This window comes from Propithecus coquereli, unplaced genomic scaffold (assembly GCF_000956105.1).
Source record: "Propithecus coquereli isolate 6110/MARCELLA unplaced genomic scaffold, Pcoq_1.0 Scaffold119, whole genome shotgun sequence".
Lineage (NCBI taxonomy): Eukaryota > Metazoa > Chordata > Mammalia > Primates > Indriidae > Propithecus > Propithecus coquereli.
This window is the reverse complement of record NW_012135969.1, coordinates 4,626,629-4,653,907: the sequence shown is the minus strand read 5'-3', so window position 1 is coordinate 4,653,907 and position 27,279 is coordinate 4,626,629. Positions and strand designations below refer to the sequence as shown.

Sequence of the window (27,279 nt, the reverse complement as noted above, 5' to 3'; positions counted from 1 at the left end):
GCGGGAACCAATCAACAGTTGGAGCCAGAACTCAGATCTAAACTTCTTGAATCCTAGAATGCTCTCCTTGGGTTTTTCACTGGGTGCTCCAGATCACTAGGAAGAGTCGAATGGGTGGTCCTGCCATTCAACTTTTTTTTTTTTTAACTTTCTGCAATCATTCATTCAGCTAATGCAGTACTTCTCAGGTGTATACTATGTGTGAGGCTCCATGCCGGGGGCAGCACAGTTAGTTGTGAGCCAAACAGAAGACTGGTTCCTGCCCTTAAAGAGCTTGCTTTTTTTTTTTTTTTTAAACCGACAGAGTCTCCCGCTGTCGCCCAGGCTGGAGAGCAGTGGCAAGATTTTAACTCACTGCAGCCTAAGACTCCTGGGATCGAGCAATCCTCCTGCCTCAGCCTCCCCAGTATCTAGGATTACAGGCACGTGCTAACAGGTCTGGCTAAGTTTTCTATAGAGACGGGGGTCTCGCTATGTTGCCTAGGCTGGTCTCAGAACTCCTCAAGTGATCCTCCTGCCTCCCGCTGCTAAAATGCTAGGAGTACAAGCATGAGCCACTGAGCCTGGCTGAGCATGCCATCTTAATGCCTTCCTTTGCTAACTGCAAACGTTAATTCATGAGATTTTCACAATTGGCTGAAGAAAATATTAGGCGCATTTAGTGTATCTCTGTAAAAGATTAGGTACACTTTACAGAGACGGGAACTGAGACAACAAGAGATTAAGGACCAGTAGGGGGGCAAAAATACCAAACTACCGTTTTTTGATCTATTCAGTATTCCAGGGGCTCCCAATCTACCACAAGACTGAAAAAGAGGTTGCCTTTGTCTGAAGCATGCCGTCATTGTTCTCTCTGGCTTCTTTCGCTAACTTACCCCCAACCAATAATACGCCCTCCCAAAACTCTGGACGCCGGCAAACAGCAGGCCTGTGCAGCAAAAAGTCCCTCTACCCCCCCGCCTTACGCAATCCGCCGTGACTTCCGGCTAGCCAATACCCACGTGACCAAGTGCCTTTGCTGCGCATGTCTATTAGGAAGTCGGACTATACCACTTTGCCTGACGAAAGGGGTATATTTTCCATGTTCTTAAGTTTAAAACCGATTCCAGCTATGAGGCCTCTATTACACCAGGTCTTTACGGAGGATATAAGTGGGTTTGGGGTGTCGGAAGATGAAAGAACCGGACAGGAATATGAACGAAAGTGCAGCGGGGTTTGGGCTCTCCCCGTCGCAGATAATGGGAGGAGCCGGGCCGGAGCGAGTTCTTTCCTTTCGCTAGTGCGCCCGGAGCCATGAGGTGAGGTTGCGCGCGTCTCCAATCTGGGCTGATCTGTACTAGCGGGGGACGGTGGGACTTCGTACCGCAGCCCCGGGTGGGGGAGATGAAATGCGGGCCACCCTAAAGCGGCCGGTCGCGAAGCCTGCGGTAGGCCGGAGCACACTAGGCCCCGGCCTCTACAGGACCCGGGGCGGGGAGCGTCGCGGGAACTCGAGACGAGGAAAGGGCTGACCTGGTAGGCGCCGCGCCCCACAAGTGTCGGGGACGACAAACGTGGGTAGAGCAAAGGCAGCGGCGGGGACTGAGCCGTGGCCACCTTTAATTGCTGGGCGCACCCGGAGCCGAGCAGCCCTCTGCTTTCATGTGACGTAGGACAAGCCTAGCGTAGGCCCCAGGCCTCTGCCTGCCGGGAGTGTGGCGATCTCTATTTAACTCTGACGCCTTCCACTCCGTTGGTCACTCGTAAGAAAAATCTCTAAGAATGGCCGAAGTTAGTTTATTACTGTGTTGAAACGAGGAAATGAGCCCGAAAAACAGAGGAACTTGCTTGCATTCCTAGACTAGAAATCGGATCCACTGGCTTCGAATACTTTAAACACTGTTTTTGCAGCTGAATACCAGAAATGGCATAAACCCTCTTCATCTCAGTTAAGTCCTTAACCTCATTTTCTGGAGGAGAAAACAAGCTCAAAGAGTTAAGGCACAACTTAGACTTTCAAGTCTAATCCCAGGATGGCCAGCTGCGCACCACGCAAGGCTTTAACAAAGATTATGATTTAGGAAAAATTTTCATTTGGGAGCTGTAATGTGAGTGGCAGAAATCTTGAGGGGAAGGTGGTGTGTTTGCCTGTAATAGTAAGTGCATGTACATACTTTATCCATTTTATCATAAGTTACGACTCACAACATTAGAAGACTTTAGAGAGCAGGTCCTGGTGGGAATGCTCATTGATGCCCAGCAGTGGCTTCCATGGTCTGATAGTGTTTTCTGTGTGTCCAGTATGCTCAGGCTTCAGAAGAGGCTTGCCTCTAGTGTCCTCCGCTGTGGCAAAAAAAAAGTCTGGTTGGACCCCAACGAGACTAATGAAATCGCCAACGCCAACTCCCGTGAGTACTTGGGATTTCTTTCTCTTCTCCACCCTGTCCTTTCCCTTGTCCTGCATCAGATGAACAATAACACAATTGTGTTGACTTTTTACAAACCTAGGAAAGCTCATAATTCAGAGGACCTGTAAAGTGGAGGGGTCATTATTATTAGGCTCATTCTTTGGAGTGTGTTATAATACATTTGAAAGGCAGAAATGGCTGGATGTGGTGGCCCATGCCTGTAGTCCTAGCTGTTGAGGTGGGGGGATCACTTGAGCCTAGGAGTTTGAGACCAGCTTGGGCAACATTGCAAGACCCCCATCTCAAAATAAAAAGTAGAAATGTTTTTTAGAAGGCAAGAGATAAACAGAGGTTTCAGTAGTTTTGTCATTTTTGAGAGCACTAATGTGAGCGATGTCTGTGGCTTGTCGTGTTTGGACTCTAGGGTGTGGCTGGGCCCCAACTGACTGACCAGGTGCATTGTGCTTTCCCAGGTCAGCAGATCCGGAAGCTGATCAAAGACGGGCTGATCATCCGCAAGCCTGTGACTGTCCATTCTCGAGCTCGATGCCGGAAAAACACCTTGGCCCGCCGGAAGGGCAGGCATATGGGCATAGGTAAGTGCAGTCTTCTAAGACTGAAGAAATAATAGGTGCTAAAGTCTAGACTGAAACACATTTGGGATCTTTTTCTTCCTACTGTCTCATCTTGAGCCCTTTTCTTACTTCATGGTATTTGATGTGTTTTCTACTTGTGTGCACATCAGAAATGTGGCACTGGTATTGGAATTGAGGGTATTCTTGGTAGAAGGAGGTTACATTTACAAGCCCCTACACTGTGCCAAGGATTCTACTGAGTATTTGAAAATGTCTATTAAATCCTAAAGCCACTTTCTAGTGTCGGGATGATTGAAGGAGATGAAGATCATACCACATTGAAAGCTCCTTTCAACATTCTGTGTTGTCTTGGTGCATACCCCATCATACCCACATTCTGCATGAAGTGAATGAGGAATCGTTGCCGTGTTCATGCTTCCTTAAAAATTGAGTAAATGAAAGAAATATTTGGAATAATCATCTGTAGAATGGAAGTGATGTGACTTAAAATGAGGTGGTGAGGATTAAATGAGGTAAAAACCCATCAGCTGGCTCCAGTAATGGACTTGAAAACATAATACGCTGCAGTGGGCCTGGGCAGTGGCTGATTCCTATCTCACCTTATCTGCAGGTAAGCGAAAGGGTACAGCCAATGCTCGAATGCCTGAGAAGGTAACCTGGATGCGGAGGATGAGGATTCTGCGCCGGCTACTGAGGAGATACCGTGAGTCTAAGAAGATTGACCGCCACATGTAAGCATACCCTCTTGGGCCCAGGACCCATTCGCTGCTTTGATGGCATGTTCTTTTCACAGAGCTCTGTCTCATGGGCATCTGGTAGGGAGCTTTTCTAAGTTTTTTCATTCTAGTCTGTTTTTCTCCCCCAACCCCCCATATGCCATCAGGAGAGCCCAAGAATTATTTGCTGGGCAAATTCTTCTTTCGAGGAACTGTATAGAAAGTCAAGGTTTGGGAAGAAGTAGTCAGTGCAGCAATAGGAAAGAAGAAAGGAGCCCTGTAAGCTTAGTGACCTCGGGCAGAAGAGCAGCTCACAGGGGCCAACTTCTGATCCCATCACTGACCAGAACTCTGTTCCCTACCCTGCAGGTATCACAGCCTGTACCTGAAGGTGAAGGGGAATGTGTTCAAAAACAAGCGGATTCTCATGGAACACATCCACAAGCTGAAGGCAGACAAGGCCCGCAAGAAGCTCCTGGCGTAAGTTTCTTCAGGAATTGGCCTTCGGATCATAGGGGGGCAGGTTCTTTGACAAATGTGCTAATGCCTGAATCTTGACATGCACACAATCTGTTAGAATATAGCTGTTGTGTTAGAGGAATATGCTCTGTCCTGTACTCACACACCCATACCACCTGCCTGTCATCGGTTTGGGGACTGTAGGTTAGTTGAAGCAGGAGCTCTTGGTGGCCCCAGCTACTTACTCCCTAAGCTGACTAGGCTCTATCTCTCCAGTAGCTCATCTCTTCCCAAACTGACCCCTCTTTTCTCTTCCCCTACCAGTGACCAGGCTGAGGCCCGCAGATCTAAGACCAAGGAAGCACGCAAGCGCCGTGAAGAGCGCCTCCAGGCCAAGAAGGAGGAGATCATCAAGACTTTGTCCAAAGAGGAAGAGACCAAGAAGTAAAATTCCCCTCTCTTGTCTGTACATAGTGGCCGGGGTCATAATAGGTGAATCATTTGAATAAAACAAGCTTTATCTGCTGCTTGCAAAGTTTCTGGCTGCTCCACGGGTCTTCACTGTTTAGAGATCCAGAGCTTACCATGCACTGAGGGCTGGGATGCAGGCCCTGTCCAAGGGTGCATGTTTTATTTCATCCTTTCTTTCCACTGAGGCCATTTCCTCAGGTCAGGCTCATGTGCCCACCATCCTGAGAGAGTTGGTTTTTTACCTCGTTTTAGTGGGATGTGGGGAGAGGAGGAATGGATCCTACCCAAGCTGCCAGAATACTGTATTTCAAAACTACCCTTGACAACACAGCATGAGTGGCACCTTGGAAGTGGTCTCAAAATGTTGGTTGGGACCAGTAATCAGTTGTGACATCAGTTGAGGAGTCACATTCTTTAAAAAAAAAAGGGGGGGCCAATAGAAAATAGAGCCTTGCGCAGTGGCTCACACCTGTAATCCTAGCACTTTGGGAGACTGAGGTGGGAGGACCCCTTGAGGCCAGGAGTTTGAGACTAGCCAGAGCAAGAGTGAGACCTTGTTTCTACAAAAAAAAAGAAGAAAAAGATTAGCTGGGCGTGGCAGTGTGCACCTGTAGTCCCAACTACTTAGGAGGTTGAGGCAGGAGAATCACTTGAGCCCAGGCATCTAAGGTTTTAATGAGCTGTGATGACACCACTGCACTCTAGCCAGGAGACAGAGCAATACCTTGTCTCAAAAAAAAAAAAAAGTATGCTTAACTCTTCTCAACTGTGCACTGAGGTCCAACTAGAAATCCACCCTACGACTCTAGGAGGTTTCAACTGCTCCCAGTCCAGAAAATGAGACCTGAGCATCAACTACTGACGACTAACTAAGCTGTCTTTAAACAACTCTATTGAGGTATAAGTAACTCACCTAAGCCTTTTTTTTTCCCTGCTCTTTGAGAGTTTTTGTCTTTTGACTTTGTTCATAGCCATCATACAGGTCACAAAGAAAAAGACTTCTCACCCAGCAAAAACCAGAATTTGATAGTCCCCCTTCCCTGTGGTTTCAGTTGCCTGTGGTCTGAGGATATTAAATGGAAAATTGCAGAAATCATTAAGTTTTAAGTTGTGTGCCATTCTGAGTAGTATGATGGAATCTCACTCTGTCCTGCCTGGGCCGTCGATCATTCCTTTGTTAGTATATCCACACTGCTACCTGCCTTGGTATTGCAGTGCTTGTGTTCAAGTAACCCTTATTTTACTTATTAATAATGGCCCCAAAGCCGAAGAGTAGTGATGCTGACAGAAGTGAAAGTTCTTGACTTAAAGAAGAAAAAGTCATGCTCAGGTTGCTAAGGTCTATGGTAAGAAACAATCTATCCATGGAATTATGAACAGTGTAGTATAATTGTTCTATTTTATTACTACGGTTAATCTCTTAACTGTGCCCAATTCATATTATAAGTATGTATCTATGGGAAAAAACATGATGTATGCAGGGTTCAGTACTATCCCCGGTTTCAGTTGTCCCCTGGGGGACTCGGAACGTATCCCCTGTGGATAAGGGGGGACTACTGTATGTGCACACAGTACAAAGCAAACCTTGTCTCAGCCATTGTAAGTTGCATAGTGAATTTGCTCTTACAAATAGGAAGTGGGTTTTACTTTGCCCTTAACTAGTAATAACTGCCAATAAACTTTTCAGTAAAGTATCTGTAGTGAGCCATGTGGTATTAAGACACTTTACACTGATTCTCTAATCTTCACCACATTGTAAAGTAGGGTTATTACTATCTCCATCTTGCACATGAGAAAACTTGTGAAGTGACATGTAGGGTTCACACAGCCTGAACTAAGGTCATGTAGCATTGGAGTACAATGGCACTTGTTAAACATTGATTTGGGGGAGAGTCTCCAGCTTGACCTCCAGGCCTCAAGCTTTGTGGGCCTCCAAGCCTTTGGTGACCAGGACTAGCCAGCTGGGTGGAGGGAGTGGCTAGAAGAGTGGAGTTCCCAGTATATCAAGTGGGTGGTGGTTTGAGGGACAGGTGTCCAGGTGGAAGGGGTCAGGCAGCCAGTTAAGCACAGAGGTGTCAGCTCAGGTGAGCAGTCCGGGTTGGAAAGGCCAGGCGCAGTGCCTCACACCTGTAATCCTAGCACTCTGGGAGGCCAAGGCAGGAGGATCGCTTGAGGTCAGGAGTTTGAGACCAGCCTCAGCAAGAGCAAGACCCTGTCTCTACTAAAAATAGAAATTAGCTGAAATTAATTTTTTCAATAATAATAAATTTTAAAAATAGAAGCCTGGGTTGGAGAGACAGGTTGAGGAGGAAGGCGGGGTACAGGAGGCTCCATTACTACTGGGCACACCTGGGCCTGGTGTGTCCTTGGTGGTTACCTCCCGGCCCCCTGCCCATCTCCTGAGGAACTCTTGTCTTGGGGTGATCGGTCAGCTCCCCGCAGGGGATGTACCAGCAGATGGGAAAGGACAGTACCTGAGTGGGAAAGGCGGGTCTGAAGTGGTGCTCCGGACAGCAGACCCCCTCTTAGCTCTGCCTCTAGCATCCTCCTCATCATTCTGTTCTGGGCAGGACCGAGGAGGTTGGTGGCAGAAAGCAGGGAAGCCCAGACTCAGAAATGCCACCCCGCTGTCCCCGCCTGTTCCCCGCCAGTGTGTGTCAGAGCCTGGGATGAGAGGAAACTGTCGCCACTAGAGCAGCTTGTGTGGCTTTACCTAAGCCTTTGCCCCTGGAAGAGGGGAAGCTGAGGCCTGGAAGTGGAAAGCCTTGGCCAAGCTCCCAGTTTGGTGTGTGGGATGCCTCCTTCCCAGGCCTGGCCCACAGGAGGAAGGAGACGGCCCAACCCATCCCTCCGCGCAGTGAAGAAGGCAGAAAGGAAGAAGGAGGTAACCGGAGCCTGCAGCACAGAAACTGGTTTCCACCCTGGACCAGGAGATGGCGCTGTTCTCTCGTAGGTCCCTGCAGGTGTTGGCCGCTGCCCTGCTGGAGTTTGGTTTTGGTTTATTTGTGTTTGTTTTAAAGGGGGAGGAGGAAAGGGATGGGTTATGAGGTTGTAGGAACCTACCTCCTGGGAAGCCTTGGGTTTTGTCACTTCTTTCTGAACCTCACCCCAGGCCTGGGCCTGCAGCCCCTTCCCAGGGCAGTGCCTGGGAGGGCCCTCAGGAGCCTCCAGCAGGAAAAGCCCCTAAAGTAACCCTGGATTTCCTCCAGGTCTTGGAGCTGTGTCAAAGTGTGATTGAAAGATGTGGCCCACTGGGCACGGAGGTGCACAACTGTAGTCCCAGCTAGCTTGAGGCCAGGAGTTCAAGTCCAGCCTGAGTAATATAGTGAGACCCCATCTCTTAAAAAAAAAAAAAAGTGTCCCTTCTCCTTTCTCTCAAGAGCACACAACTATCCCCATTATAGAATTGCACACCTCTTCACGGAGTTCTGGCCCCCAGGTTAAGACTTCCTGAGCAAGCACCACTCTTCATTTTCGAGATAAGGAAACTGAGGCCCAGAGGAGGCAACGACTCCCCAGAATCTCAGTGTTGCACGAACACTAGCACCTGACTCTCATTCCCGTCTGCAATTTCCAGACGTGGGAGGGTGTGATTCAGAGTGGGGTGCAGCAGAGACACTGAGCACAGCTGCTCCTGTAGGGCCATAAGCTAGAGGAGGGGGGACAGGGGAGCTTGGCCTTCTTCCAGGGCTGTCCCTGTGGCCATGACAGGGACAACCCCGGCTGGCTCCCTGCAAAGCACAGGGAGGGTGGAGGCATCTTCCTTGTACTCCACAGCAGATGCCCCCAGCCTACCCAAGCACTGGGGGGCTGGGGGGGGGTTAGGATGGGGGGGTGAAGAGGCTGAAGAGGGTGGCACTAGCAAGGTAGGTGGGGTTGCACAGAGGCTCACTGTGTGTTTTCCCCAGGCCTCCCTGTCTCTGGCTGCCAGACTCTGCCCTCTTTCCACATCTCCCCGAAGCCCGGGTAACCTTTAGCCCACACGGTACCTGCCAGTTAAGCTCAGGCTGCGGTGGGGGATGAAGGGCACGTGTGGGTCAGAAACAACAGGGCCAAATGTGGGATGGCACCACCAGCGGGTTCCTGGGCGTCCTCTCCCCCAGGCCAATGGTATTGCTGGTTCAGTCACCCCCAGAGTGGGCACAGAGGGGGGCAGAGGCTACAGTGGGGGCACCAGCTGTTCCCAAGGCTGGGAGCATTTTGTCGGTGGTTCAGCCACCCGAAAAAGCTGCTGTGTTCAGCAGGGCGGCAAACAGGCTGGGGGGTGGTCCAGGCCAGCTGCCGGCTGGTGGCAGACACACGTGTGGTGTGCCCAAGGGGTGGCTGCAAGGCTCTCACTGTCTCCAGTGAGGTGGGGTCTTGATCCCCGGAGCCCCTGGACCAGCATCCTAGGGTGTCTGTGTCTCCATCTTATTGGTTTAAGGCACTGAGGGACCCAGGGTAGGGCAGGGAAAGAGCTGAACCCGAGGAAACTGGTTCTGGGACTGGTTTGATCACTGATTTGCTGGGTGAGCCTGGACAAGTCATTAGCCCACCCCAGGCCTCAGTTTCCCCATGTATAAAAGGGGCAGGCTTGAGCTGGATCATCTATAACCTTGGATATTCCACCGAACATCTCTGTGCCTCAGTCAGTCCCTCGTCTGTGTAAAGGGGACACCACCAATTTCCTCACTGGGTCACTGAGAGGATTAAATAACGTTGAGTTCCTGGCACGTTCCTTGGGCACAGTAAGTGCCTATTTATGAGAATTCCCCTGTCCTTAAGCCTCTAGACTGGGTGTGTGACCCCTTCTTCCACTCCCACCGCCAGGGATCTTAGGAAGGGGAGAGCTACCCTCCCTTCCCTGCTCCCCACACCCCCACCTCTAGGGCCTTCCCTGGGTGAAAAGGCCCAACAAAAGCTCAGGGGAGGGGCCTCAAGGTCTGGTCCCACCTGGCCCACCTTGCTCAGGGGTGGGGGGCTGTAACCGGGATGGGCTGGAGGAAGGGCACCTGTCAGGAGGGCCCCCCCACCCGCATCCCAGTGGCACCGCCAATGCCCCTGCACCCCCGCAGCCCGCCTCCCGCTCCCTCCCGCTCCCCTCTGCCTATAAATAGCAGAGGACGTGCTGGCCGTGGCTACGGCGACGATGACGCGGCTGGGCAGGCGGAGGGGAAGGAGGCAGCCCTCCCAGAGCGGGTGGGCGGCGGGCACGGCTGCGGGAGGGGTGCGCCGCCGCCGGCCCCTTCGTGCCAGGCTCCTGATGACGGGCGCGATTGAGTCATCTCAGGGCCCCACCGTCCACGACGGTCCCCGCCGCCAGCGTTTCTGTCTAGGGCTCGGGGGCGGCAGGGGCGAGGCTGATCTCGGGTGGGTATTGAGCCCTCGTAGACCCCGGCACGGCTGGATCTCCGAGGACACCTCTGGGTGGGCGAGAACGGTCCGGCGCGGAAGTGTGTGCCCACCCCCAAGCGACTCGGGTGCATCCAACCAGAAAGTGACCGCAGCCCCTCTCCCTCCAATGTCGCCAAATCTCCCCCTTTCCGCAGGTCCTTTCCAGTCATTCTCCCCAGATCCCACCCCTCTCAGGCTGCCTGGGTGGCAGGGGCCCCCTGCTGTGTCACCCCAGCACCAACACCCCTCCTGAGATCCGCAAATTCTTCTGCCCTCAGCCTTGTCCCATTAGGTACCCCAGGCCGCCTCCCCGCCTCCCCACATCCCGCCCCTTTCCTTCCTCTACCCTAATCAGATGCACAGAGCAGACAGGCTGGGACAAGAAACATTTAATCAGGGGTCCGGGGGCTCAGCAATGCCCCAGCAGACCCATCATGCAGCCTCATGTACAGTGGGCGTTGGGCCCGCCCCTGGGATATCGCTGGGGGGGCCTCATGGCAGCAAACAGGGCAGTGTAGCTTGAGCCCCCTCTGTGGGGCAGAAGTGGGGTAGGGGCCTTTGCGTAGGAGGATCTGTGTCCCTCTCAGTGCGTGGAAGGGTGTGACTGTGCCCAAGATGGGGGGCGGCCTTGGCTGGCATGATCTTTGTGTGTGCCCGCCCACCCCCAAGGATGCCTACCCCCTCCTTTCCTGGTGGCCAAACAGAACATTCTACTTCCTTGTCTGTCATCCACCCCCTCTTCTTCCCAGGGCTCTGTGTCCAGGACCAAGCAGCAGATACAGCCAGAAAGGAGCACCTGCAGCAGCAGCCCTGACCCTGTACAGCCCGGAGAGAGGGTGCGAGGAAGGTCACCCTGAGGGTTGGGCTCCTAGAATGGCTTGGCCTTGGTGGCTTGGCTTGGTGAGGCCTGAGACAGGAGCTGTCAATGACAGGCTCCCCTGGCTGGTTGCCGCATACCTGGGGGCTTTTGGAGTCCCCACGGTGAAATGGGCTTGTTGGGACCAGGCCCGGGCCAGTGTGTGCTCTCCACTGGGTTTCTGCACCCAGACTGCTCTCGGGTGCCCTTTTCTGGTGGACTAGGGTAGGGTGAGGCTGTTCTGTGATGATGGTTGTTTTCTTGAGGGGACAATCTCTGATTTGTCACAGCCTCTGGGGACCTCAGCCCTCCCCTCCTCTGTTGGCCCAGGTTTCAAGTAATGGGAGAGATTCCTGCAGAACTTTCCTGAGAATTGACGGAGTGACAGAGGTGGTGGGACCAGGAGGTGGACTCAGGACCCTCCCATGGCCCTGGATCCCCTCCCAGCCCAGGGTGGAGGGCCGAGTGACAGAGAGGGGCCCCCTCTCAAGGCCCCACTTGCAAAGGGGCAGACACACGGTCACACACACATAGACCCAAGCAGAGGCTCTGTGGGGAGAGAGGTGTGCCAGGCATGCGAAGGTGGTGTGTGGCAGGGGGAAGACTCTGGAAAAAGCAGCAGGGAAGTTCCCCAGGAACCGTCCCCAGGGCTGGACTCCACATGGCCATTGGTCTGGGGGTACCTGGGGGCTGGGTGGACCAGGCTGCAGCGTCCCCATTCCCTCCCACTTTCTCCTACTCCCACCCCAAGTCCCAGAGGATCAACCCACTCAGGGCACCCCACCCAAGAAATAACACCTTCCTCAGCACAGAAGGCCCCTAAGCCTTGGTGAGTGGCACCTTGGAGAGAGGCAGAGGAGGAAGGGTGTGGACAAGGACGCTTGCTCCCTCCCGGGCCAGAGGCAAGGGCCAGGCATGGGCAGGGGTGGCATCTGGGTTCTCTTGGCTCCTCTCAGATCTCGGTCAGGGCATCGGCTGGCACCAGGCCCCGTTTCTTGCCGCTGCTGACGCGGATGAAGCCGTCAGCATCCTTGCTTCTGCCCACGCCCACACAGATCTGAGCCAGGGAGACAGGGAGCTGAGGCCTGGCACTGCCTGCAGCCCTGGCCCTGAGTCCTGCTGGTGGCCCCCAGGGGACCCACTCCAGGGGATGATGGGACCAGTGTCAGATGAGGAGGGAGCCCTTCGCTGGGGTGATGGGAGCAGATCCCGTGGGGGTACAGGGCTCCGCAGCAAGACCAGGACGTCAGCAGACACCCAGCAGCATGTCAGGGCTGACCTTGGAGATCCGAGGGTCTAATGCCCTGCCCCACCCCTATTTCACAGAGGAGGTGACAGAGGGAAAAGGACCTCCCCCAGGTTATGCAACAAGCCAGAGCCCGCATTCCAACCTAAGCCTCTAGACTCCTCATCCAGTGCTCCCACCCTATCCCAAGCTGCCTCTAACGTCATTCAGCCCCCTGCCTCTGTTTTTCACCAGCCCAAATTCCCCAACTTCTAAGCTGCTTCCTCTCCTGCTGCCAGACAGCAAGTATCCTCCACAGGGTACCCCTGTCCCTGCTGCCTGTCTCCTGCGCCCACTCTCTCCAGCCTCTGCAGGGCCCAGGCGGGGCCCCCAGCACTCACCTGGTTCTCCTTGAGGCTCATGTAACCCTGTTCCTTGTTCCCGGAGAAGGGTTGGCAGCAGCGCCAAACATTCTCGCCTGGCCTCACCCGCTGCACAAAATTGGCTGGGAAGAAGCCAACCCGGTCTCCGATCTTGCCCTGGGGATGAGGTTGGCAATGAGCACAGCGCCACCCCGCCTCCACCCCCCACTGCTTTCTCTAGACCCAATTCCCACTCAGAGCCACTGCCATCATCCTCCAGATCGTGGGCTCTGAATTCCAGCCCCGGCCAGGTGGCTTCTGGGCCAGGAAGGGCATGAGGTGGGCAGAGGGACAAAACCGAGGCAGAACTGAGGGCGAGGCCCAAGGTTGGTCCTAGGCTGGGCTAGGGCTGGTGGCGGAGGAGTGGAGGCTACTTTGGGGCCTGGAGAGAAAGGGGAGCAGTGCCCATTGAGTGTGGGGGCTGTCAAGGTCCCTACTAGGGTCCCTCCACTGCCTCCCCGGGCCCCGCCCCCTCCCACCAAGTCACCTTCCACCAGTCCTCATTGGAGTCATCCACCAGCATGATCCGATCCCCAGGCCTGAGGAGGGGAGAACTGGGCTAGCATATGGGGTGGGGGGCTGCCCCCCCATCCCAGCAGTCCCTGGGCACCTGGGTACCCTGCATGCCCCCCTCAGCTGGGAGAGGATTCTTGAAGCCCTGAGAGGACACTGTGTGACCACAGGCACAGCAGACACGCTCCAGGACAGCCCGGGCAGTGGGCAGGAGCAATGACATTAGCACGAGTTACTCCTAGACCCTGGGCAGCGCCGGCTCCTGCCTGGGCTCTGCAGCCTCACGCGTGCAAGGAAAATGTTCCTGAAGGTCCTCCTCACGCTCGTGTTGCAAGGTCAAGGCAGAGCCCTGAGGCTGGAGCCAGGCGGATGCCCAGTGGGGCCGGGTCACAGAGAGGACTTACTGCAGCGCCAGGTCGTTGTTCTCCTGGGGCAGAAACTTGTAGAGCGCGACGTAGGAGTACATAGGCCCCACGTCCTTCCTCAGGGGAGGCTGAGGGCGCTGCAGGAGGAGCTCCGGGTCAGTGATGGGAGGGCAGCACCCTCGCTCCCCCAAAATCCACTTGCTCTGAGCATGTCTACCCTGGGGGGCTGGGAGCGGGGACGCTGTGGGTCCTGGGTCAATGACAGAGAGAAGTAAGCCCCTCCCACCTGCCATGCCCATCTGCCCCTAAGTGGACTGGGCCAGGCCTGGGGAGGGGAGACACCCTCTATTCACTGCACCCTGGAACTGCCTGCTCTTGGGGGCACAGGAGTGGGTGCAAGAGGTGGTGGCTCAGTGGTGGGAGGGGCAGCACCCCTGCCTCCTGTGCCCTCTCACCCAGCTGTCCCTGGGGATGGAGGACAGTGAGGGAGCAGTGAACCCCCACTTGCCACACTCTTCCCACCTATGGACCAGGGACGGGAGAAGCCACACCCTTTTTCCCCTGGCCTGGCAGGGTTCAGAGCCACATTCACCTGCTGTCCTGGGCTCTTCTCCTCTGGTCCTGGCCCTTCGCTCTCGGCTGGGGCTGTGAATACTGGAGATGTGGGGTGGGCGGGGGGCTGGCAGGGTGTGAGGCAGCAGGGAGCGCCCCCCACTGCACCCCACTCCTGCCCCTACAGCCCACCCCCACTCACCACTGTCGCCAGGCCCCTCCTCGGAGCTGCGGATGCTGCCTTCCCCATCCTCGGTCAGCTCATCCCGCTCACTCTGGGGACAGAGAGGGGAGGGCTCAGGCCCCCGACCCACTGTCATGCTCAGCATCCCCCCAGCTCCCTTTTGGTGCCCACCATACCAGGCTCCGTGTGGGGGACTCAGAGGTGCTGCTGAAGCTGGAGCGGTTCATCAGTGCCAGGGAGGTGCCATAGCGCAGGGTTTCGTAGACGGGGTCCACCTTGCCGCTGGCCCCTGCTGAGTGTCCACCCTCAAGGCCTGGCACCAGCTGGCCCTGAAGTGCTGTATCTCCAGCCCCAGCCCAGCGCGCCCCAGGCTGAAGCCCGCAATCTGCGCCCTCACCTGTCCCACCCAGGTCTTCCTCATCCCTGTGACAGCTCCGCGTCCGCCCAGGGCGCCCACGCAGAAACCTGGAGCATTCTTGACTCCCTGCTGTTTTCGCTGTCCACAGCCCCTCCAGCACCTGGTCCTACCTCCCGGACACCCCTAGAACCTGCCCACCTCTCTCCATCCCCACTGCCACCAGCCTGGCTCAAGCTACCAAACACGGTCTTGGCAACTGTCACAGCTTCCCAACTGGTGTCCCTGCTTCCACTCCAGCCCTGCCAATCCACACAGCAGCCAAAACGCTCTTGGAGAGACACACACGGCCCTTAGAGGATCCTAAAGTGGCCCCCACGGCCTTGCGGCCACGGTCTCTTCACACCCTTCCTCCCGCTCCCTCAGCCCAGCCACTTTGCCCTTTCTCTGCCCCTGCCCCTGCCTGCCGCAGGCCTCCCCCTTTCCACGCTGGTCTTTCCAGATCCTCAATGGACAAACTCCTCATCCTTGTGTTTCCAGAAGCCTTCCCTTCCCTAACTGCGGACAAGGGCCATGCTCACCACACACTCTGTCCTCTGGCCTGCTGCCTTGAGGGGTGCACCCCAGTGGGGACTGACTGATGACCTGTGATGGGGGCCTGGCTGTTTCAGGTCTCCCCTTTACTGGACCATAAACTCCACCTTCTTCAGTGCTTTTCCCCAGAGTCTGGCACAGTGCCTGGCACTTAGCAGGTGCTCAATAAAGTGTTTATTGAAGGATGACTGAACGAATGAACAAATGAACCCTATATTCAGGACAGGGGCACCAAGAACTGGCAGTGCCAGTGTGACTCAGTGCCCATCTGAGGCATGCATGGATTTCTCACTGCACCACAGGGGGGCAGGGGCGACAGGGGGACGCTCACCAGTGGGTGGGGACTCTCTGCTTATGGCACAGGCTGGCGGCGGCTCATGCACCAGGAGCGGGGAGCTGAAGTTGCGGCGGAAGGAGGTGGACTATACCAAAAGGGGACAGAGAGAGGGCACGAGGAGGTCACAGCCCATCAAGAACTTGGCCCTCCTCCAGCCCAGGGACGCCTCGCAGGAGGAACCAGCCAGGGGTATCCTTCCCCCACTCAACAGTCCCGGGGGCACCCCAGACCAGCCGTCTCTGCCTGGCTGCCCACTCACCTTCTTGCCTGGGCATTGCTGGTGGGAGATCTCCTCAGAGCACCAGAGGTGGACGCTGACTTTGCACGTCTTGCATCGCAAGCCCTGCTTGGAGTTTCCTAGGAAGGATTTGGGTTCAGCAAGAGAGGCTATTCCATGGACACGGAGCAAGGGAGGCAGGCGAGGGCATGCGGGGAGAGCAGGGGTTGGGCACGCTCATGCCAGCCTTGGGCCTAGCACCTACCCCTCATGCAGTCAGGGTGAGAGGTGGCACTGAAGCCGGACGCGTTAGTAAGCACAGCCGCGACGCTGGGTGCACACCCACCCCCACAGTGCTCACTTGTCTGCCCAGGGTGAGAGGCGTAGTTAGTGCTGAGGCCCTGAACAGCAGGAGCCCAGTACCGGGCAGTCCTATGGGCCCATCCCCAACGCCCTCCCTGCACTCCCCTTGCCCAGCCCAGGGCCCGGGCACCTACCCACAATGAACTGTTGGCACAGCTCACAAGGGCTGGCTCGCTTGAAGACATGTTCCTGGAAGCTGTGCAGCCTCATGGGTTTGAGTGGTGCCAGGGGGCGTGGGACTGGGCACGGGGAGGGGGCTGGGGTAGGGAGGCCCCCGTCTGTGGATGCGGGTGGTGGGGAGGGAGGGGGCAGTGGGGTTGGGGGTGTCAGCAGCACCTCGGTGGGGCACTTGAGCTCAGAGTTCGAGCGAAGGAAGAAGTTCTCCACACTCTTACTTCGGAGGATGGTCTTGAGGGAGAGCGAGCGCTTGAATCGCTGGAGCTGAGAGAAGAGGGAGCTGTGAGTGGGGGCCGAAGGGGGCTGGCCCACAGCGGGCTGCCCTTTGGGATGTGTCTGGCAGCAGCGTGGGGCCAAGGGTCAGAGATGACATGGAGCACTGAGAGGCTCCTGAGCTCTCAGATGCCTACAGGAGCCAGGCACGTAACCTCCATGAAGAAAGGAATTCTGTTCAAGACCAGCCTGGGCAACATAGCAACACCCCATTTCTATAAAAAATAAAAAAATTAGCCAGGTATGGTGGTGTGCACCTGTAGTCCCAGCTCCTCGGGAGGCTGAGGCGGGAGGATTGCTTGAGCCCAGGAATTGGAGGCTGCAGCGAACTATGATTGTGCCACTGCACTCCAGCCTGGATGACAGAGTGAGATCCTATCTCTAAAAAACAAAAATTAAAAAAAAAAAAGGAATTCTGGCAGGGCAGGCAGCAGCCAGGAGTTGTGGGGACTGTGGCAAACTGGTGGCCTGGCCGGGGAGGAGCAGCTGATGTCTCCTTGAGCCAACTGAGACCAGTCTATAAGGCCAGCCCGGTGTTGCTAGGTTTTCCAATTGTTCAAAGGAAATCTAGGCCCATGCTTGGTGGCTCACACCTGTAATCCTAGCACTTTGGGAGGCTGAGGTGGGAGGATCGCCTTGAGGCTAGGAGTTTGAAGCCAGCCTAAGCAGGAGGGTAGACCCCCTCTCTACTAAAAATAGAAAAATTAGCCTGGCGTGGTGGCACGGGCCTATAGTCCCAGCTACTCAGGAGGCTGGGGCAGAAGGATCTCTTGAGCCCAGGAGTTGATAGGCTACAGTGAGCAATGATGATGCCACTGCACTCTAGCCCGGGTGACAGAGCGAGATCCTGTCTCAACAACAAAAAGAAAAATCTAGACTTTTATGTGAAATGGCATAGAAATAAATTTAAGAATTTTTATTTCCTTTTTCTTTGCAGAAATGGTAATGTACTATTTTTCCTACACCTTGCTTTTTTCACTTAACAGTAAATCTTGGAAATCATTCCATACCAACACATAAAGTTTCATCATTCTCTTTTATGGCGGCAAAGTATTTCATTGTATGGGTGTACCATTTACCCAAATTAAGAAAAAAAATAACATTTTGCAGCCAAGCAAAACACACCAGGTCCTTAGTTTTCCACCTGTGTTCTCGAACGGGCTGAGAGGGTGTGGGGCGCGGTCACCCTGGACCCTCATCCTCGGGGCTGATTCTCCCTCCAAAACACCTCTCCAGCCCCTTCCCTGCAGTCACCGCATCACCGCCACAGCCGTGCCTTGGTTCAGGCCCCGATGCCCCCAGCCTGGTTCAGGGCCACAGCTCCTTGCCCCGCCAATCCCTCCACCAGGCCTGTCACCACCCGCCCTCCATATAGCTGCCAGGGAGGTGAGCCCTGACCCTGCTAAAAACCTTCCACGGCTCCTCAGGACACAGTCCAAAGCCCTGTCCCAGCCATGAGACTCCCTGCAACTCGGCCACACCGTCCTCCCAACCCCGACTTTCCTCTCACAGCCCACATAGGAGGATTCTAGAACTCATCCATGCTTTTATGCCTCTGGGCTTTTGATGTGCTCGTGCTCTTCTCTGCCTTACCCAGTTGATACCCCGGTTATCCCGCCAATATCCTTCCAACGGCACCTCCTCCTCTGGGAAGCTGTCGTTTTTCCTCCAGGACGTCCATCCCATGGACCCCCCCTCCTCTGGTGCCCGCTGCACCCAGCCTTAACTGGCACCATAGCCCCAGTCAGGTACTGGTGTCATTCACTTCTCACTCCCCCAGGAGACTCTGAGCCTCTTGGGGGCGGACACGGTCGCTTCGAATCCCCACACCGGGCCTCAACGCACAGTAGGTGCCCAGTCAACGAGCCTCAGGTGAGTAAGTGGCTGGACTCCTACCTGGAGCCCGTGTTCTGGGGCACAGGGTTGGCTCTGCAATGATGCCACAGCTGTTTCCACTGCTCGCCCAAACACACCCTATTGAATCTGCCTGCAGAAAGCCCTGGAAACCTCTCTACCCAGAGCCTTGCACCTCTCCCTTCCCGTTGAGAGCTGCCTTACCCCTGCCCACTCTTTCTACCAGTGATAGAAAAAGGGGGCCACGGGCTGGGCTCCAGGCAGAGACTTGGCCAGGGCTCCCAGCTGGCATGCCGGGCAGCCTGTGTGCCAGGGCTGCCTGCCTAGCAACTGTGCCAAGGGGATGGGAGTGGTGGCCCCTCCAGCCTCCAGGAGGCCAGCAGGCAGCAAGACAGAGGGGGAAGCAGAGATGGGGATGTTTGGGCACCAGGCAGGCTCTGGTGTGCCAGCTGGGAGGCCAGAGCCCCAGGGTGGTTGGCGGCTGACTTGCTCGGCTCCTTCCAGACTCAGCTTCCTGGACAGCGCTGTGGGCTTCTTTGTGCAGCTGTGAGGATGTGAGGAGCACGGCCCCCAGGCCAGGGTACCTGGGCATGGGAGCAGAGATGGAGGGCTGGAGAGACAATTAATTAGAATACAAATACCAGCCAGGGTCAAGCTGTGGGCCATCTGGGGCCCAGCGTGGCTCTAATGGGCCCCAAGAGACAGGTGAACCACCCACTGTTCTGCCCAGGGACCTGGGCACAGAGCACATGGGGTCTCTGTGGGGATATGCTGGGCGTGGGGGCAAAACGAAACCAGCTGCCTGATGGCAAATCACTTCGCTTCCTCTCTCTAAGCTTCAGTTTTCCCACATCCAAGAGGGAAGGGGCAAGACTGGATGCTCTCTCAGCCATACAAGGTTCTAGGTCCACCCCCCTAAAAAAAGCCCCCTAAAACCCAGAAACTTATCAACAAGGGGCTGTCATTGTCAGAGAATTGGAACTGAGCTAGCATTTTAGATGCAGCATCTCATTAAGCCTGATGCTACCCTCTGGGGTGGTGAGGATTTTTGTCCCACTTTTCAGATGAGAAACTCAGGCTCATAGGTTAAATCCCTTACCCATGAGCCAGCTGGTATGGAGCAGAGCCAGGACTTGAACCAGTGGCTCTGGCTGCTGAGCCCAATGGACCAGGAACATCCTGATGCTCTAGGCCCTCACCCCTGCCCCTCAGCCATGCCGTGGCCAGTCCGCCAGGAATTCCAGTCACAGAATTCAGGTTAGAAGGGACCTGAAATATTGGCTTTCTGGAGCAGTCCCCACCCCATTGCCCCACGACGCTCTGGCCACATGCCTCTGAATTGCTGTCTGACTCCCTTGGTCAGCCCCTGCCCTGCGATGGGAAGCACACCCTCTCTTGGGACAGTCATTCCATCTTTGGGCAGCTGCAATCGCTGGAAAGTGCTTCCCTATATAGAGCTGAAACCCGCCTCCCTGTGGTTTTTGCCTATCAGCCCTTGTTCCTCCCTTGGCTCCAGAGAGGGCCACTCCCTCTCATATGCATCAGCCCTTCAAATATTTGAAGACATCAATCACGTTCCCCCTACCCCCAAGGCCATTATTTCCATAGTAATTCTCATGAGATGAGATTTCAAGTCTCTCGGAGGCTATGCCCTTTCGTGCTACCCCCCGGTCTCAGTGCCAAGAGCCACCTCTGCAGGGTACCAGAGGCCTCTGGAACAGAATGTTCCCCAGCACCAGGGCAGCCCCAATTCTGCCCGCCAACTTCCTGGCTCAGCTGTGGGCCCCAGATCCCAGCAGGGTGGACAAATAGGAAGGAATAACATGCCACCTGGGGTAGTTGGCAGATGTCAAGGGCTGTGGCTACAGGGCAGGATTGGGGCATCTCTGCCAAATGGCTTGCTGCCCGCCCACTCCAGAGACATCTGGCTTGGCTCCCCAAACCTCATCTGGGCTCCGCCAGGCCAGGTATTCCTGCTCCTGGGACTCCTAGTTCCCAGAAAGGACCTTTTCCCGTGTCCCCACCAGCTATCTTTCTGGCGCCCCCACGTACCCGGGACTGATTCCCTGGCACGGGGAGAAGCTGCCATGTTCCCTGGCAAGCTGTCCAGCCTGGAGCTTATTCTCTCCCAATGCACCCGGAGCTCATCTGGCTTGGAGCCTGGGTCACCAGGTCTGTTCTCTGAACCCCCTCCCAGAGACGGGGCCAACCTGCTTTTCTCCTCCCCACACCCTGGAGGCTCCTTTCCTCAGTTCCCCACAGCATCTCCTGAAAGGGCGCTAGGCAGCTGGCAGTGGGTGGTGGTGGACATGGCGCAAGCTGACTCAGATGGCAGAGCTGGCATGGCAGGGTCCTCCCAGAGATGGCACCAAAGGGGGTGATGGGCAGGTCCTATGTGGTAGGATGGGATAGGGACCCAGAGAGAAGGGGGACCCACTAGGAAGGTCACTTAGTAGCTTGGGTACAGGGCTGAGACTCAGCCTTGGGATAAGCAGGAGGCTGGACTCTCAGGCTGGCAAGAAATGCCCAAGGGGCACCAAACTCTGAGGAATAAGCCTGGAATGCTGGCTTCACTGTCTGATGAGCACCGCCCCCTCTGTTGTACCTGCCTCACACTGAGCTGGGGGGCGGCAGTCAACCCTTCCTCTTCCGTCTCCCCCATTCCCACAGTCTGGGAACACAGTTTCTTTGGGCCATGTTGAGGTGCGGGGATGCAAGGAGGCTGGCAAGGGCCCCGAGTTCTCTCTTTCCTGGCTCTGTTCTGCTGGATGCCCCCAACCCAACTCACAGTCAGCCTGTGTTTTCATTCCTGAGTCCTTCACAGGGTGAAGATGGGGGGAAGGGGCAGGGCTGCAACTGGCCTGGCACTGAGGGGCCAGGTCAGGTGTGAAATCCCTCTTCTTCCCTGGCATTTGGATCTCTCCGGCTCAGACTGGGGATGACAACATCGGAGGGCTCTTGGGCTGAGAGGAGGGAGGTACAGACCTGCTGGCCTTGACCTCCTCCTCCCCACACAGCTGAGCTTGCAGCCTGCTGGATTGCTGAGGCAGCACTGCCCAGAGCGCCTGCCTTCCAAGCTCCCCAGGAGGTGGCTGGAGTGGACAGGCCTTGGTGTGGGAAGCAGGGTGGGGCCTGGGAGGCACCCAAGCCCCTGAGAAGCAAGCAGGGGGACTGTGTATGTCGCTGGGGTGAGCAGAGGGCAACTGAGAAGTCAGGGGCAGTGGAACTCAGGAGGCTCAGCTCCTAGGACCCTCTGCTTGACAGAAGCTGTCGCAAATATTCCAAGCAATATCCTCCAATCCCAACACCTTACTCCTTTCCCAGGAGAGACCTGGCTGTCTAAGGGGGAGTTAACTCTGGTCTGAGAGGCCAGGGTCTCATTTTTGGAAGCGGGCAGGAGAAGGTAAAGTATGCATCTGAAGACTTGGACATGGAGGCCTGCAGGGTCCCCTCGTTCAGGGATGGGGAGCTACCTGGGCTGCCTCACCCAGCTCTACTCTGGCCCTACTCATCTCCCCCTGGACACTCCCTTGATGACCTTGACCTTGAATTAACCTCAGATCCTGAAAGGTGGTCAAGATGGAATGAGGAGGAAGATGGACAGTGGGAAGAACTATAGGGAGCTAGCCATACCAGGGAGCCCAAGACCCACTTATTTCTGGTCCTCACTGCCCCCCTTCTCTGTGTAAGGGGAGCAGGATGGGAACAAAAATACCAGAGTAGAGAGGAGAGGGAAGGAGGTCTTGGCCTCAAGTCTGAGGATGGGGGAGGGAGCACCCTTGCCACAGCCCCTTCTGTCCCTTCCCCGGCCTGCTCTAGTTGCTCCCGCAGAACTTCTCCGCGCGGGTCAGTCGCCAGCACCTAGAACTTGGGGAGGGAGCAGACAGATTAGAGGTGGGGGGTAGAATGTGAGCGACGGCATCCGCCCCCCCTCCCCGCTTTCAGTGCCGGAGTCTGGGCTCCGCCCTCCTTCACGGGGAATAATTTATTCATTGTGACTCCCGCAGGAGTAACAGTCATACATAATTAGGGTTAATTATGACATTCATTAATTACGAAGACTTCTCTTTTTCCTTCTACCCGCACCCCCCCTCCGTCGGCTCCCGGGGTGGGGGGTGGGGTTGCCTGTCTTTCTGGCCTGGAGCCGCAACAACAGTCCCCCGTCCCCGCCCGCGACGGACGGCCCGCGCTGCCGCAGCCCCCAGCGCGGACTCGGAAGCTGCGCACCCCCAGCCGCGGCCTCACGTCCCCGAGCCTAACCCGGTCGGGAGGGGGAATGCAGGACTGCGGAGGGTCCGAGAGACACCCAAAGACTCAGAGACAACCGGGGAGAGATGCATACAAAGAGACACCGAGACAGAGACGGGTTGTAGAGACATATTCAGAGAGACACGAGCTAGAGAGGGAAACGAACTGAGAGCTACAGACAGAGACCTGGCGCCACTGGAGGGGGTGCGCCTCCCACGCACACACCGGCGCGTACACCGGCCCACACCGCTACACACCGCTACGGACTCCCTCTGCCTTCGCTGCCCATTCCCTCCAACAAAGCCCAGCTACAGCCTCCCGGGAGGGTCGCGATAGCGCGTCCGCTCCTGTCGCGCGCACGGGCGTGTCGTGCCTGTGGGACTGGGGGCTCCTTGTGGCCTCTCGTCGCGAGCCCACTCCTCCCCCTGGGGCGCGGCGCGGAGCCTTAGGCATCACGCGGGCCCCGTTACGGTGACCCTAGGGCGCCAGAGCCCGCAGCAGCGACCCCTCCGGAAAGAGGGTGCCCGGGCCGGGGGTGCACCGGGCTGGGGCCAGGCCTCGCGTCCCCCGAGTTACCTTGGTTTCCTGGAGGGCGGAGACGGTCCCTGGGGGGGTATGGGTGGCCGCGTCATCCTGTTCATTCTCCTTTTCGCTCATTTCGGTCATGGTTGGGGGAGAGGGGGAGAGGGGAAGAGAGGGCTCCGAGACCCGACGGCAGGCCCGCTGGGGCAGGCTGTGGGTGGCGGGCGTCTCTCTGGGACTCTGAAGCCCTCCTTCAGAGACTGACCCGCAGTGAAGCCCAGGCAAAGCCTCCCTCGACCCCCGGGCGCGGGCGGAGAAAGTTGCGGGGTTGACAGGGGAGGGCGAGGCAATTACACCGAGCCTCGGGCGCGGGATGGCCCCGGGCGTGAGGACCGAGGGTCTGCAGAGGATGCTGCTCCGAGCGAGGGGAGAAGGGAAGTGGGGACGCGAGGATGAGCTGAGGGAGGGAGCGACGGAGCTGTCCGTGTCCGGCCGGCTCCGCCGTCCTCTGCGCCCGCCCCCCATCCCCCTCCCACTCCCCCCCGCCGGCCCCAGCCCGGCACCCGGCGGCCCCTCCGCCCAGTCCTCGCCTCCCAACTTTGATTTAGGAGGTCGCCTGGTCCCTCCCCCTTCCCTGCGCCGCTCCCCCGCGCCGCCATGCAAATCAGGTCCTCGGCTATTGGCTGCCGCCGTAGCCAGGAGGGCGAGCTGGGCGGAGTCTCGGGGGGCTCGACAGGATGGGGAGGGGCTTGGAGGTAAAGAGTGGAGGGGGTAGTTTTACACCGAAAAACCCGGGATTGAGGGCCGCGATAGGATTGAGGGGAGGCTGGGGAGATCATTTTAGAGTATGGGTGGGGTTGCAGAGAATAGAAATAGGTTGGGGCTGCAGCAGGGTAGCTGGGAGTGAGATCAAAGTTAGGACTTCCTGATGGTGAAGACTGAAAGATGCGGAAGGTTGGTAAAGGAAGAATGGGGACCTGTGTGCCCCATTAATTGGATGCCTCTTTGCCCTGGAGAGGCTCTGTTCAAATATACGCACCCCTAAACTGTGGCATAGGTGTCAAAGGCCAGGCCAGACAATTCCTCCTTTGCGGCGGGACGCAGGACAACTGTATTCCTTTCCAGTCGTGATGTCTGAACTTCAACAGAGAAGGGGCCTCACACCTAAGGTCCCCAAACCTCTCTAAGACACGCCTCCTCCTGAAGATCCTGCTCGGAGTCGAGTTAGATGGGGGGGTATAAAGAGGTGGGAGAAGAGGTCCTCGCCCTCCGAGGTGCTCTCTCCACCTGGTCTTCTGATGCATGTTGATTACCTGGGACCATTTCTTCAAGTTCCTCTCCCTCACCCCAGCGCCCTCCCCTTCTGCCTCCTCTGGCCCTGACCAACGCAAGGTCCAGCTTCATCTCTTTGGCCTGTCCAAGGAGAGGGAGATAGGGTGGTGGCTGAGAGAACCCTTCCCTGGGTGTGGGTAGACAAACTTACAGGTTTAGGTTTCCCTCCTCCTCTGCTGCAGGTGGTAAGATGGGGGGGTGGCACTCAGGGGCACCTGGGTGACAAAAGAGGTCCTGCCTTTACGCTAGCCCTGAAGGACAGGTGACGCCCACCCCCACCCCATGCACATAGCCATTCATGCAATTTCTGTCCTTCCAAGGATGAGCTCACCATTGGAGCACTGCTCAGGTTACTGTGTCCAGGAATAGAGATTTATTTGCCAGTGGCAGAAGTAGGACAAGGGCAGAGGGTTCATGGTTGTGGGGGCTTGGTCCCCTCCCCCTCCAGATCTACCCACTGCAGCCGCAGACTCCTTCTGACTTCTAGGTTTCCTGAAAGGAGCTGGGACGGAGCCTGAGCTCAGCCCTCACGTAGGTCTCCCCAGCGGCCCATTTTCTCCCCATCCTCTCTGAGGAGTGTCTTTGTCCCTCTTGCCCAGGCCAGTCCAACTTCCCCTTCCCCGGCGACTCAGACTTTGGGATGCTTGCAGCACCTGACATGGGGTCAGCAGGCCCTCTATCGATCCTGGGCTGGAACAAACAAGGCCTTCTGTGTTTGGAGACCTCCGGGGGGATCACCTCTGTTTCCTCCCAGAGAGCAGGGGCTTTGGGTTCCTTAGGGTCCGATACCTGTATAGTCACTAATTAACTGTGTGACTTTGGGCAAGTAACTAAATCATGTAGATGCTTGATTTCTTCATCTGCAAAATGGTGATTGTGCCTCTCCCACTGTGAGGGGAATAAATGAGCTAGTGTGGTGAGGCACTTAGTCCAGGCAAGACAGGCAAAGGAAGTCGATTTTTTTCTTTCCCTCCTTTCTTCTAGGACATTTGTCCCTTCCCAGTACTTTCTCTGAGGCAGAGAAAAGAAAACAGCTTCCTTCTGTCACTTTCTGTGTCTATTTGGAGCCCAGTATTCCATGGGGAAACCAACACAGAAGTGGTTATCCCCGGGCCAAGAGATGCTGGCTAGACACGGGGAAGAGTGTCCAGGTAGAGCAGTGAAACTGGCCACTAAGGACAGCTGGGGACGCATGTGGACCCTGGGGCCCATGGGGTGTGGGCATCAGAAGCCTGAAGTGGGGCAAACGTGGAAGAGGCAGGGGGCTGGATGTCATGACCTCTGGATGTCCTTCCTGGCCTGCAGACTTGGGTGTTTCAAAGCGGTCTTTCCTGAGTCTGAGTCATTGCTCTCGGTACTGACAACTCCCACTGCAGAGGCTCAGAGACAAGACAGAAACAGCCAGGCCAGCTTCTCCTGGGGAGGGAGGAACATCGCCCCATCTTAGCTTCCGAGAGCAGAAATGAGGGGTGAGCAGAGCAAGAGCCAGGTGTTACAGCAGGACTAATGGCAGTCACAGTCTGGAAGGACTCCCTCGGAAGTGGCACTAGAACTACTGGGGTGCCTCTTACTAGGAGAGCGGGCACTGGACTCTAGGGAGCCCTGGGACAGAGGGATGGACCAGAAGACTTCAAGTCTACATGCAGCACAATGTCCAGCACATTAAGAGAACCTGGTTCTACCTTGTACTTCCTGTTCTATGACCTCAGGCAGAGATTTGTCCGTCTCTTGAAGGGCTTTGGTTTCCTTCTTTTCAGATTGGCAGAACTGGATTCGATTAGGTTGAAATAAGGAGTTGGGTTAAAATGGGGGCAATAATGATATATCTCTTACTGTCCTTTTGAGGATTAAATGGATTAATATATGTAAAGGATGGACAGAATAAGTGTACAATAAATGGATATTATTATTATTGTTATTTTCTTGGGGATACTTAACCATGGACTTGCCAGTGAGCTTCAGGGAGTTCATTAAACCCCCTAAAGTTTTGTGAAATTTTGGAAGATAAAAAACATTTTCTGCCAGCCTACACAACATAAAGAAACCCCATCTCTAAAAAAAATTAGAAAAATTAGCCAGGGGTGGTGGCACACACCTGGATTCCCAGCTACTCGGAGGCCGAGGCAGGAGGATCACTCAAGCCGGGGAGTTCAAGGTTGCAGTGGGCTATGATCAGCCACTACACTCTAGTCTGGGCAACAGAGTGTGACTCTGTCTAAAAAAAAAAAATTAAAATTAAAAAATAAATAAAAATAAACATTTTCTGGGAGAGAGTCCAGAGCATTCATCTGCTCTTCAGACAATCTGAAATCCCCGAAAGATTATGAATTACCAGCCTATTTGACCCTCAAGGGCCCTCCACTCTGAATGGCTGAGATTCTCTGATGTGAGGAGTCTCTCCTCCTTCCATAGGGACTGACTGACATATTTTCTGCCATAAACACCTTTAGTCCAAACCCCTCCCTCCTGTCCGTGGCCTCTGCCCCATCCCATGGGTCACCAATGACAGCCCAACTTGAAAACATGAGTGGCTAGCCTTTTCCTCCAGCTCTAGAATCAGGGCTTCTAGAATGGGAAGGTCCGTCATGGTTGGGGGAGCTGAGCCTGGGTCCCCATCTCCCAGCGGGGGAGAGGAAGAGGCCCAGGCTCACAGGGCCGGGGCTGCAGAGAACACAGAGAGGCCTGGCCTTGCCCCAGGTTCCCCTACCACCTCCCTCCGCCCCCGCCAGATACCGCTCTGCTGAGCTAAGGCTCATGGCAGGCAACAGTAATCATGATTCCATGGAAATACATAAGGCTCTTACACAAGTGCCTGACACACTTCCCGGTTGTGGCATCTGGAACAGCCAGGTCCCCAGGGGCTGGAGGAGGTCTCTACCCCCCCGCCC

At 55.9% G+C, this 27,279-nt stretch overlaps 2 protein-coding genes across 2 annotated transcripts; one reads left to right on the top strand and one right to left on the bottom strand.

The window, feature by feature from the left end:
- The first annotated feature begins 1,231 nt into the window (after positions 1 to 1,231).
- Positions 1,232 to 4,683, top strand: RPL19 (ribosomal protein L19). Its single transcript, XM_012661150.1, has 6 exons — positions 1,232 to 1,298; positions 2,281 to 2,387; positions 2,861 to 2,983; positions 3,594 to 3,714; positions 4,069 to 4,179; positions 4,483 to 4,683. Exons 1-6 carry the CDS (start codon positions 1,294 to 1,296, stop codon positions 4,604 to 4,606), a joined length of 591 nt encoding a protein of 196 aa, XP_012516604.1. The 5' UTR covers positions 1,232 to 1,293; the 3' UTR covers positions 4,607 to 4,683.
- Positions 4,684 to 11,810: 7,127 nt separating this feature from the next.
- On the bottom strand, positions 11,811 to 23,203 carry STAC2 (SH3 and cysteine rich domain 2). Its single transcript, XM_012661137.1, has 11 exons — positions 23,114 to 23,203; positions 16,120 to 16,426; positions 15,665 to 15,762; positions 15,400 to 15,490; positions 14,296 to 14,408; positions 14,138 to 14,210; positions 13,976 to 14,046; positions 13,423 to 13,520; positions 12,993 to 13,044; positions 12,485 to 12,622; positions 11,811 to 11,915 (listed from the first exon to the last, which is right to left on the bottom strand). Exons 1-11 carry the CDS (start codon positions 23,201 to 23,203, stop codon positions 11,811 to 11,813), a joined length of 1,236 nt encoding a protein of 411 aa, XP_012516591.1.
- Between the last annotated feature and the right edge of the window lie 4,076 nt (positions 23,204 to 27,279).